The 13,617-nt window shown below is 36.4% G+C and overlaps 1 protein-coding gene and 1 pseudogene across 2 annotated transcripts; both read left to right on the top strand.

The window, feature by feature from the left end:
- Nucleotides 1-951, top strand: LOC308258001 (olfactory receptor 5L2-like; the record flags this gene model as incomplete). The annotated part of the gene is made up of 1 exon (XM_080688231.1): nucleotides 1-951. One exon carries the CDS (start codon nucleotides 1-3, stop codon nucleotides 949-951), a length of 951 nt encoding a protein of 316 aa, XP_080544357.1.
- Nucleotides 952-2,399: 1,448 nt separating this feature from the next.
- Nucleotides 2,400-3,242, top strand: LOC308258077 (olfactory receptor 5L1-like; annotated as a pseudogene). The gene has a single exon. The product of its transcript is annotated as an olfactory receptor 5L1-like (transcript).
- The last annotated feature ends 10,375 nt before the right edge of the window (nucleotides 3,243-13,617 follow it).

The following is a 13,617-nucleotide window of genomic DNA, read 5'->3' as shown; positions in this document are numbered from 1 at the left end:
ATGGGGCAGGGGAACTGCACAACTGTGACAGAGTTCATTCTTCTTGGATTATCTGATGTCCCTGAGCTGAGAGTCTTTCTCTCCCTGCTGTTCCTTCTGATCTATGGAGTCACAGTTCTGGCCAACCTGGGCATGATCGCACTGATTCAGGTCAGCTCTCGCCTTCACACTCCCATGTACTTTTTCCTCAGCCACCTGTCCTTTCTGGACTTGTGCTACTCCACGATCATCGTGCCAAAGATGCTGTTCAACATGTTAAACAGGGATAAAACCATCTCCTTCCTGGGATGTATGGTGCAGTTTTATTTATTTTGTGTTTATGCAGTCACTGAGGTCTTCCTGCTGTCTGTGATGGCCTATGACCGCTTTGTGGCCATCTGTAACCCACTGCTGTACATGGTCACCATGTCCCGGAATCTCTGTGTGGAGCTGGTGTCTTGCTGCTACCTCAGTGGGACTGTGTGTTCTCTGATTCACTTGTGTTTAGCTCTTGAGATCCAATCCTTTAGATCAAATGTGATGAACCATTTCTTTTGTGATCTGCCCCCTCTCTTATCTCTTGCATGCACTGATGTCTCTATGAATGAACTGCTGTTATTCATTGTAGCCACTCTCAACGAGATCATCACCATTGTCATCATCTTCACCTCCTACTTGTTTATTCTCATCACCATTCTGAGGATGCATTCTGCAGAGGGAAGACACAAAGCCTTTTCCACCTGTGCCTCTCACCTCACAGCCATCATTGTCTTACAGGGAACAATCCTTTTCTCTTATTGCCGGCCCAGTTCTGGCAACAGTGTGGATACTGAGAAAGTGGCATCAGTGTTTTTCACTGTAGTGATTCCCATGCTGAACCCCCTGATCTACAGCTTGAGGAACAAGGACGTTAAAGAAGCTCTCAGAAAAGTGGTGCGCTCCAAAATATTTTCCTGGAGAATATTTTCTTAGCAGGACCCAGGGTCCTGTAGTGGAGGCTGGTGTAGGGGTGAATTAGTTGGCTGCTGTGTTATAGAAAGAACAGCCAGGGGGCAGGTTTTTATGAGTGAGTCTTTCACATTCAGTTTTCTTTGTCTCTGCAATTGACCCCGGTCTTGTTTGAACACATTTCAAAATTTTCAGCTTTGGCCTTTGCTTTTATTCAATCTATAAAAAAAGATGGATCTCTTACCCTTTGAGCCAACCTGAAGGGACCTGGAGAGTATTGTGCTGAAATAGACTGTGGAATCTCAGAGACAAGGTGGGGGAGGGTGGATGGGGAGAGATCAACCAAAGAAATTGTATGCAGATATAAATAAACCAGGGAAACAGACAATAGGGTGGTGAAGACCTGGGGTAGGGGGCTGGAAATAGCTAGAAGAGATCAAGGGAGAAAAAAGGGGACATATGTAATATTTTCAACAATAAAGGTTTTAAAAAATAAAATGTTTTAAATGTTTTTGGGTATTGGACTGTTAAGACACACACATTTTGTTTGCTGTAAAACCTTCATAAGATTAATGGAAAACTCTTGAGAAACAGAGTTTCTGACCTATTATGGCAAGTATGATTCATTTCAAAATGGAATTCCTCTTATTTTACAATGAAGAATCACCTTTGCCAGTTTATGCACAAAGTGAGATTCCCATATGTGTATCTATTCTGTTTGCTGTTCACTGCTTGCTTCCTTTATTATATTTTTGTGGTTGTCATTGCAGTGTCTAATGTCTTTGAAAATTCAGAGAGTAATATTTAAAAAATAGAAACACTAATAATAATTATTTTTCAGAAATATTGGGGAAATTAAGTTATATGTCATGTGTAAATCACATAGAACAATTTATGGCACTTAATTAGTTCCCTGTTTCTGTCTTTGTTCCTCTATTGAAGCATAGGCCATCTTGTTCCAGGAACCTCTATGTTGTAAAAACTTCTGTCTGCAATTTTATACTAAAATGGTCCCTTGTTCTATAAACATGCTTGCTCACATAATAAGAAAAATGAGTTCCCTTATCTGCAGGATCACTTTGTTAAACTGACATGTGAAAATTATGATGGATTTCAGTATATATTTTTAAAAAATATACTGAATATATCTATGTCAAAGTCCATCAAACACATAAATAAACTCATCACTCCAATTTCTTGTGGTAGATAACTGTTGGGAATCATATAGGTGTCTGCTGATACTTTAAATTTGAACAGGAAATTCTGCTGACACAATGAACATTTAGAATCATTTGACAATAGTATTTCAAATATGCTGTGTTTGACATCAATGCGATGTTTTTCTTCACTGGGTTTGACATCAATGTGATATTTTTATTAATTAAATATAAATATGTGTTTTCTTTATTTTGTCCATTTCAGAAGACACACAAAACTTATCATTTGGTTTTCTAAACCTGACAGATGTGAAAATGAGGGAGGAGAACTGCACCACTGTGACAAAGTTCATTCTTCTTGGATTATCTGATGTCCCTGAGCTAAGAGTCTTTCTCTCCCTGCTGTTCCTTCTGATCTATGGAATCACAGTTCTGGCCAACCTGGGCATGATTGCACTGATTCAGGTCAGCTCTCGCCTTCACACTCCCATGTACTTTTTCCTGAGCCACTTGTCCTTTGTGGACTTTTGCTATTCTACGATCATCGTGCCAAAGATGCTGTTCAACATGCTAAACAAGGATAAAACCATCTCCTTCCTGGGATGTATGGTGCAGTTTTATTTGTTTTGTGCTTATGGAATCACTGAGGTCTTCCTGCTGCCTGTGATCGCCTATGACCACTTTGTGGCCATCTGTAACCCACTGCTGTACATGGTCACCATGTCCCGGAATCTCTGTGTGGAGCTGGTGTCTTGCTGCTACCTCAGTGGGACTGTGTGTTCTCTGATTCACTTGTGTTTAGCTCTTGAGATCCCATCATTTAAATCTAATGTGATTAACCACTTCTTTTGTGATTTACCCCCAATCTTTAACCTTTCCTGCTGTGATGTCTCTGTTAATAAGCTCATGGTGTTCATTGTGGCCAATTTGATTGAGATCATCACCATCATGATCATCCTCACCTCCTATTTGTTTATTCTCATCACCATCCTGAGAATGCACTCTGCAGAGGGAAGACACAAAAAGCCGTTTCCACCTGTGCCTCCCACCTCACAGCCATCATTGTCTTACAGGGAACAATCCTTTTCACATATTGCCGACCAAATTCTGGCAACAGTACAGATACTAACAAGGTGGCCACAGTGTTCTACACAGTAGTGATTCCCATGCTGAACCCCCTTACATATAGTGTGAGGAACAAGGATGTGAAAGAAACTCTCAGAAAAGTGGTGAGCTCCAAAATATTTTCCTGCAGAATATTTTCTTAGTAGGACCCAGTGTTCCATAAAGGAAGATGGTGTAGGGATGAATTGGTTGGCTGCTATGTTATAGAGTAGAGAGAACAGCCAGGGGCAGGTCTTTATGCTTGAGTATTTTTCATTCAATTTTCTTTGTGCCTCCAAAATTGACCCAGGTTTGGTTGAACACATTTTAAAATTTGTAGCCCCATGTTTTCTTTTATTTAATCTAAATGTTTTAAATAGTTTTGGTATTGGACTATTAAGACACACACACATTTAGTTTGCCATAAAACCTTCCTAAGATTAATGCAGCACACTTCAGAATCACAATTTCTGAGCCTAATTAATAAAGAGGGAATATGCAAATTAACCATCACTCAACAACAAAGATGGCGGTGCCCACAGCCAATAAGGAAGGAATATGCAAATTGACACGACAAAGATGATTGCGGCCTGGCCAGGATGCTTGCATTGTCACCATGACGATGACACAGGCGTTCCGCCCCTCCCCAGCTGCTCCAGGCCTCTGGGCAGTGCATGCGCAAGTGCAAAGCGGCCAGGGTGGGACAGGACGCCTGCTATGAGGGAGGTGGGCAGGGGGTGGAGGAAATACAGGAGGGCAGCAGGGCCAGAGTGAAGGCGGTGGCCAGAGCAGAGCCCCGGGTCCCAGGTGACGAGGGAAGTCGGTGCTGGCAACCAGGGAAAGGAAGGCCTATTCTTGCATGAATCTTCATGCATTGGGCCTCTATTCTATTGTAAAAACTATGATTCATTTCAAAATTGAATTCTTCTTATTTTACAATAAAGAACTACCTTTGCCAGTGTGCACAAAATGAGATTCTCATATGTGTATATGTTCTGTTGTTCATTTCTTGCTTTATTATGTTGGTTTTTGTTGTTGTTGTTGTTGTCATTGCAGTGTCTAAAGGTTTTGGAACCTCAGAGACTCATCTCTAAAAACTGGAGACATTAATAATAATTATTTATCATAAATGTTGTGGAAATTAAGCGACATGTCATGTGTAAAGCACTTAGAACAATTTATGGCACTTAATTAGTTCTCTGTTTCTATCTCTGCTGCTCTGTCTCTCTGTCTCAGAGTGCATGTGTGCATATATATATTTAACATGTATACATACATTTCATAACCATTGTTATGAGTGGCAGCATTTTGGACTGCGGCCTTTTAATTCACAATATCTTTTACTTATCATCATGCTTATTTTACAATTTGTGGATCAAATGCTTACTGTTACTAGTAGGTGGATTTCAGCCTTTGTTTATGTTCTTTGTTGCATATTTGTTTGTGATGAAATGACCTTTTTTCAAACTTCCTCTCTATGCCTAAATCACATTTCTTCATCAATCCTGATTTATATGCTCCTTTGATAACTTATTTGTGCTTTCATTTTTTAATATTAATTTCTACATTTTCTTTACTTGTTTAATGAAGCTTCTCTCCTTATATCTATAATAATGTGAGAAAACTATAGGCTTGAGTTTATGAAAACCAGGGTCTGTGACTTTACCCCTAATTTTTAAACTTGACTAGTAATTTAAACTTCTTCATTCTTCAGTTTTGAGCATTGAAAAATACTGATAAACCTCTCAATATGATGCTGAGATTAAATTTTGACAACATATGTGTACTCACTGGGACCAAGAAAGAACTTAGTTAATGTGTGTTTAAATAAAGTATTTGATCCCTGGGGTTATTTATCCTTTTCTCTTTCACTACCACTGGCGTATTAAAAGTTATATTTATTTTTAATAAAATTTTTTTTTAAATCCTCACTCATCCAGTGAGCATATTTTTTCCATTGATTTTTTTTTTTTTTTGAGAGAGAGTGGAAAGGAGGATGAGGGGCAGAAAGAGAAAGAGAAATATTGATGTGAGAGATACATCAATTGGTTGCCTCCCACAAATACCCTTGACCAGGAAGTGAACCCACAGGCCAGTGCTGTAACCATTTAACAACACTGGTCAGGGCTATGTTTCTTTCATTAGATAGTTGAATGAATAAATACTAGTGAATAAACAGTATACATGTTGGGCCTATTTGTATAAACATAGAACAGTATGTTGACCTTTGAGAATTGTGAACTGGCTCAAAATTGTGCCACTTTGTCTTGAGTGATGTATCTATCAGTCAGGGCTCACTTTGGAAAGAAATCCTCATTCAAATTAGATTTAGGAAGCCTGAAAGAGTGCAAGGTGATACTGTGAGTTCATTTAAAAATTATTAACTACAGGAAGCAGCCATTAGTCTTGATTTGAGAGACAATATATATGAGGGGTTACTCTGCCCCTAATAGCTTTAGCAAGATCATAATGAAGTATCTCAGGGACCTGAAGGCATGATCTATGCCTCACAGAGACCAGGGACATGGCAGAAAATTTTAAGAAATATATGTTGAAAGACAAATAAATTCAAAATGTCACTCTTACATGTAAACTGAAACAAACTCATAGGAGAGGAAGTAGAATGTGGCTGCCAGGGGCTGGGAGGAGGCAGAAATAGAGAGCTGTTGATTAAGCAGTACGAAGTTTAGATAAGCGTGATGAATGTATTTTTAAGATATCTGTACAGCAAGTTGACTATAGTTAAAATATTGAATTATATATGTGATGTTTGCTAAGGGGTAACACTAAAGTAATTATGTGAAGTATTAGATATGTTAATGAGTTTGATTGTGGTAATTATTTCATAATGTATATGTATTTTAGAACATAAAGTTGTACACCTTAAAAATATCCAATTTAATTTGTTAGTTATACCTCAATAAATATAGAAAAACAATTTAGAAAGAACAAAACAAAATAGAGAAATATTTGTTGAATAAATAAGGACAACTTTTGCTCTGACTTGTTATTATACAAAAATTTTTAGAGACTATGGGAATGATCATGAAGCATGGAAAGAAGAAATTTAAACTTCCAGTTAATTTTTATGTAAAATCTTTCTAAAGCTGCTGCTATTTATTTTTAGGCTTTCCAAAAGACCAGAATTATGTCAGAAATAATAATTAATTTTATTTTTTCGTTTTGAAGCCTCCAGAGAATAAGGAAGCTATTTTTTTCTAAGAGCCTGGTTATACAGAGAGTGGACATAGTTATCAGAGTCTTAGATCCCCCCCAAACCCTTCTCCAGAGGCGAAAGGGGGCTGTCTTTTCTACTAGCAGGTTTGTTTGCAGGTCGGAGAAAATATGGATATTCCTTTTGATGAAAGGTATCTAGAAAATGTTGTAGGTTAGCCATTTTTCATGGGAAAATCATTTTGGCAGAATTTTTAGTCACTGAAAACATTAAGTGTCTGGAACAGAAAGTGTACACTTTCTACAGTGCTTTGCTCAAAGGGTTTGGCTTAGCTAAGGACCTGCATGGTCATGTCCCAACAACTGTTTCCTGGGAGTGGGAGAAAGAAGGACCTGAGACTTTTTAGGTATATGTCTCTCTGCTGCTGTGAATTTTTGGAAGAGTTGTGCAAATGAGAATAGGCAAGTATTTAAATAAAATCAAATTGAAAGGAAGAAAGTGAGCCTTCTGGAGATATCTAATAAACAGGACCAGCTCTAAATATGATTTTAGAGCATGGAGTATTATTCTGGCTCCCAAGAGCAAAAAGAAAAAATACAAAGAAATTATAAGGAGGAATTTTTAGATACCACATTTCCCAGATTCAAAGATAGTACAGATATTTTTAAATGATTTTATTGATTTTAGAGGGAGAGGAAGGGAAAAAGATAGACAGAGATAGAAACATCAATGATGAGAATCATTGATAGGTGACCTCCTGCACGTCCCATGCTGGGGATCGAGCTGCAACCTGGTAATGTGCCCTGATCAGGAATTGAACTGTGACCTCCTGGATCATAGGTCAGCTCAACCACTGAGCCACACTGGCTGGATGATAATACAGATTTTGAAATCCACATAATAACATCATTTGAGAGATAAGCAGCCATGATATTTAATTTGCACATCAGTTTTAAGTCAGAAGAAACATGAAAATCTATCAGAAGCAAGGAAATAAGGCAGCAGTTCTCAACTACTGGCTATTGCACACACTCCAACCACTGCCCCAAGAATCAATTGACAATGTTTGGGGACATTTCTGATGGTCACAGTGGAAGGACCAGGGGTGAGGGTGGCACTGTCATCTAGTGATTAGAGGTCAGAGATGCTGCTATACATGGTAATTTGCACAGGGTAGTTCCCCATAACAAGGAGTACTCCAGCACAAAATATAAATAAAGATGAGGTTGAGAAATTTTGAAAAAGGACATTAAGAAAGAATTTTACAATAAGAAGAATTGACTGAGAAAGATTACCTTCTGATTGATGTATAAATCCTTAGATATTTGAACAAATTGGGCTATCAAGATTTCTCAGTGTTATATGGGACCCTTTGGTATTGGAACTCCTAGAACTACCTGGTTTGAGGCTGAAGAACCAGAGATGACCTTAGCAGAAATGTTAGACTGAGAAAGAAGACTGCATTATAAGGGAATATAATGGAGTGAATTCCTGGTTTGTGTGACCTATAGTACTAAAATGAGGACAGTTCTAGGTGAACTAGGATGTGTTGGTGACCATAACATTCTGAGTGCTAGATATTGGTTGCCAGATTTAGCAAACAAAAATGCAGAACACTACAGTTAATTTGAACTCCAGATAAACAAGGAGTATATATTTAGTATGAGCATCCCCATACAATATTTTGAACACACGTACTGCAAAATTTCACTATCTCTCTGGGATTCAATTTTAACTTGGGTCCTACCTGGTACCAGTTTGAGAAATCCCACCATTCTCTCTCTATTAAGGACACCCTTATCATAAACATCTTCAACACATTTATTGGATCAATTTCCATAGTTTCATTGCCTGAAGTTTGTCTTTAAAGTGGTAAAAAGAATAAATAAGGATGTGTGAAAACATAATCATTTCAAAATAAAAATTCTGATGTGACAATCCAGTGTGGGTCAGAGTCTAGCATAGAGAGATGGGTACATGCTAGGAATTCAGAATTCTGGGTTATTGTTGTAAGTTGATTATTTGATATTTATATGTCATTAGACAAGGCATGACTTCTTCAGGTTTCTGTGTGCTCACTGTAGAGAAAGGCAGTTCAGTAGATATTTTGTACCAAAAATAAATTATTATTTACTTCGATATTGGCTCTATTTAGTTAAAAAGAGGAATGATGACCTGGTATTTAAAATATGATATAAGTAAGTATACAGACTATTTTTTCTTTGTGTCACAACATAAGCACATATTTTATACAGAAATTAGCTCTAATTATAGAAGTTATTTCATTAGTAATTATAGAACCAATAAAACATTATTTTATTTTCCTAGACTTTTCCTTGCAGAATTCATAAAATTCAATGAGATTAGAATGTCTTACATAAGGATTTGATTATATGTACCACCTAAATTGCTCAAATTCATAAATATTACACATGTAAGTCTTTAAAATTACATTTCAGAATAAGAACAGAATTAAGTTTTATAATTTTTGAAAAGGTAATATTAACTAGTAATTATTGTATGAAAGTTTAGATGTTCCTGTCTTGAATACTTAACACTGATCAGGATTTAACACAGAGTATTTTGTTTCATCTTATACTCTACACAGGAGAGAATGAAGCATGCTTCATGTGTCAGTCATTCACCATAATATATTATTTCGAAGATGAATTTTCAGATCCTACCATTAAGAAAAATGTTCCTGGTATGGAGCAATATGTCTGCTGGGGCCATGTTCACCCTATTTGGCTTCTCAGATTACCCAGAAATGAAGTTCCCCTCTTCCTGGTATTTCTGGCTATTTACAGCTTCAGTGTAGTAGGAAATGTTAGAATGATTGTGATAATCAAAATTAACCCCAAACTACATACTCCTACATACTTTATTCCAGCCACCTCTCGTTTTTGGATTTCTGCTATTCCTCTGTCATTGCTCCCAAGACCCTGGTGAACCTACTTTCAGAAGACAGAACCATTTAATTTTCAGGATGTCTGGTGCAATTTTTTCCTTTTGTACCTTTGTAGTGACTGAATGAATTCTATTTGCTGAGATGGCCTATGACCGCTTTGTGGCCACTTGCAACACTTTGTTCTACACAAGTGTATAATGAGCAGGTCTACAGGTCTGCTCAACCACAGCACCATTGACATTTTGTACTGGGTGATCTCTGTTGTGATGTACACTATCTTGTGCAGTGCAGGCTGTTTGACAAAAAAAAAAACCCAACAACACAAAAAAATAGTTACAAAACATGGTGTTTTCCTTGGTGTAAGGTAGACATATGGATTACTGTAATACCATTGATAATTAAAAATAAACAGATTAATGGTTGGTTGATTTTTGACAAAGCTACTAATGCTATTTATTTTAATAAATGGTGAGGAATAATTGAGTGTTCATATGCAAAAAAATATCCGGAAATCTATACTTCACACCATATACAAAAATTAATTCAAAATGGATCATAGACATAAATTTAAGTGCCAAAGGCACAAGTTATATATCTGATGGGAGGTTTATATCCATAATATATAAAGAACACTTACAACTAGAGCATAGAAGTCAAACAGGAAAAATATTTGCATAAACATGTTCCCAAAGAAGAATGAGTTTAAAGAGCCTCAATTGCAATTCCCTATATCCCTCCCCAGAAAACCTAGAAACTTTAAAGACATCCTTGAAAACAATAACATTCCAATTATTCTTTTAAGCTCATCGGGGTAATACATGAAATGGGCTGGTGAGAGGCTTCCTTTTTAGTTGAGAAAGATGATGTGGGAATGGAGAACAAGAATGTTTCCTCAGCCTAGGATGTTGTCACAGGCATGTTAAGTTTAGGAAGATATTATATGATATTTTAAAATATAAATATTGATTTACTTAAAATTATTTTTTTTACCACATACTCCTTGTAAAGTTTATGTGTACACTCAGTGATACACATAGACCAGTAGATCACTGTGGCCTGCGTTGACATTAGACCGTCAGAAGAAGAGCACACCCAGAACAGATCACTGAAGGGGCCCCAGTTCATGGCTCCTGCATTGGACATGCATTAGGGAATGCAGCCTCAGCAATGGCTCTGAGTCTGTTCTTTGCCCCATGCAGTCACAAGGGGGAAAAACCAGAGTTGCATGGGGCCTTTTCCTGCGATGTATTTAGAGTTTATACAAGTTACTACTCAGTGCTTGTGCCCCCATCATCTCCTTTGTAAGAGAGACCTAGAAGCAGGATTGTTCTCATGATAGGTTATCATGATCATGAAGTGAGTCAGTATAGTATAATATTTAGAATAGGTTCTCACATATAACAAGTGCCCAAGAAGTATGAACTATTAATAGTTTTCTGAACAGTAGGTAATCTCTTTCCTTGTATTTGAAGGGATTCTGGTGTGGCTTTAGTCACTGTACCTTGTTGGAATTTAGGGGAGTTTCTAATATTATAAGAAAGGGGGGTTAACATTGAGAAACATTCCTGTGACTTCATTATGGCAATGTGATCTGTGACCCACACCTATGACGCTAGGATGGAATGTCATACAGCACCATGAAATCTGGAAGGAGACTTGTTTGCTTTCTAACAATTGTTTCACAAATTAGGGCATTTACAAAAGTTCCCGATGATATTCCTTAGAGATTAATTATGTGTTTTATACCACATGAAGTATTAATTGAATTTTAATTTATTTTTATACCACGAAAAATTAATGATAGATTTGGAACTAAAGGGATCCATTCCTCAGGGATTAAAATTACAGTAGAAGTCTCTGTGTTAACATTACATATAAGTCTCTAACTATGTACTACACTTGTTTTAACATCTCCAGCAACATGGAGGAACTGTCTGTCACTCAGGTTTGTCAGCTAGACCTAGGTTCTGGTTAACTGAAAATAGAAATTGATATATTTCCCCAGCAAACAATTATTTAAGAATATGTTTAACTCATCTGGCTTCTACTTAGAGAATGATTTCACAGGCCATATTCCTGTGCACTTACTATTCAAATGCTTTTGTCTTTTAGTATTGAAAGACAGTTAATGGTGAAATTAGAACAATTTTCTCTGGAACACCAAACATTGATGTGTATGAAAGAATACAGAGGAAACAAATGGTAGTCTCTCTCTCTTTCTCTCTCTCTCTCTCTCTCTCTCTCTCTCTCTCTCTCTCTCTCTCTCCATCTCCTTCTCTCATTTTTTTTCTACCTTTCTCCACACCAATTTCTCTCATGGAATCAAGATTTTATAAAGGATCTCCCTAATGGTCACCCTAAATATAAGAGTTGAATTTATGTGTTCCTGTGTTGGCCATAGTGAATCAGAATGTGTAGACTATTTCTGCTCAGTAAATGAGGTGAATTCTTTTAGGTTTTTGTTGTTGTTGTTGTTTTATCATAAACTAGTTTCTTATTATCAGCCTAGAACATTAGGAAGAAGTGTTTCCAAGTTGATTTTCCTGTTTTAACTCTGGAGTATGTAAATAATTCAGTTTTGTGTGTGTGTGTTTGTGTGTGTGTTTGTGTGTGTATGTGTGTGTGTGTGTGTGTGTGTGTGTGTGTGTGTCACGTAATGAGAAAATCCTGACTTCAGCAAGGTGATTTGCTTTCACTTCTTTAAAATTAGTTGAAGATATGGAGAAAGTATGAAACAGGTTATGTTTTCAATCCAGAATCTCCTTACTCGATTTTTTTTACATGTATGTGCATGACGTCAAGGGTATATTCCTCTAGGAAGGAAGGCAGAGAATAAAATTTCTCACCTTCCATATGACTTTTCTTTAAGGACAGGTCTGAATGGTAAACTGAACTTATAGAATATACAATGTAATGATTTCCACCCAATTTAGAGAGAATTTAGGAAAGTTTTCACTTACCTTTGTCTATATGTGGGTAAAATATTTATCTTTTAAGGTTGTAGCCAAATCAAAGTGATAACATGATAATTCTACCATAGGTATTCATACTTCAACATATATATATTATTTAAATCTACATATACACACTAAGTGAATTAGGCTGTTATTTATTTATTTTTTTGGCTGTTATTTTTAAATAACCATCTTCACAAGGTCATTTCAAATAACTTGGTAACTTTTTGCCTGAGATACAATATACTGTAGATTAACAATTGCTCTATTTTGACAATAATTTTCCCATCCTATATAATAAAAGGCCAGCGACCATAAGTATAATGACCGGAATGACCACTCAACCAGTCGCTTTGAGATGGGGGGCCGGCGAGGGGAACCGGCTGGCTGGCAGTGGCAACAGTGTGGGACCAGGGATTGGCAAACGGACGGAAGATGGGCCTGATCGCAGGCTAGACCTAGAGACCCTACCCATGCAGATTTCATGTGCTGGGCCTCTAGTTGTGAATATAATAAACAATGCTGCAATGTAGTTTTGGATATAGTTTTTAATAATTGTAAATGTAATTAAATATTTCTTATAATTTCATACTAAAAATAAAATCTCTCATGAATATATCATGTAGCTTTTATTATTGTCAGGGTTAAGGATTTAAGGATATATATTGCCTAATTGTTTTCCAGAAAAATGTCTATGATAATTATAGTTTTCTGAGTTATTATTGATATTGATCACTACCATTATATGTAATTAAGTCACTTTGTTAAATTGACAAGTAAAAATGATGATGGCTTTCAGTATATATTTTAAATCTCTTCTTTTCATTCTGTATAATTTCCAATTTCAAGAGTACTCATGAGCCACTAATCTCAAAGAGATTTGTCAGATTTCTCAACAAGAAAATGGTACAGAACCTCACCTGCTGAAACCCTATGCTACTGATAAATTGACCAAAAAATATTAGTGTATATTATATAAAATCACAATAGCTGTTATATTACTTGAACAGAATTAACAACAGTTTTTTTTTTCAGAGAGTGGGATTTGATCTCATGTGGCTTCAAAGTATATCCCTGGATCTATGTAGTCTATCAAACACCTAAGTTAATTCGTTAATTCAATTTCTTATGGTAGATAACAGTTGGGAATCATAAAGGTTTCTGCTAATACTTTAAATTTGGTCAGTGAAATCTGACACACTGAACATTTATAATTATTTGATAATCGCATTTCAAATATACAGTTTGACATCAATGTGATATTTTTCTTCACTGTTTGACATCAATGTGATATTTTTATTAATTAAATATAAATATGTGTTTGCTTTATTATTTCTATTTCAGAAGATACACAAAACTTATTTGCTCCTCTAAACCTGACAGATTGCAGAA

Source organism: Plecotus auritus, assembly GCF_963455305.1.
Source record: "Plecotus auritus genome assembly, chromosome: 9".
In the NCBI taxonomy this organism is placed as follows: Eukaryota; Metazoa; Chordata; class Mammalia; order Chiroptera; family Vespertilionidae; genus Plecotus; species Plecotus auritus.
Note: the sequence above shows the minus strand (reverse complement) of the source record. Positions and strands in the feature narration are given on the sequence as shown.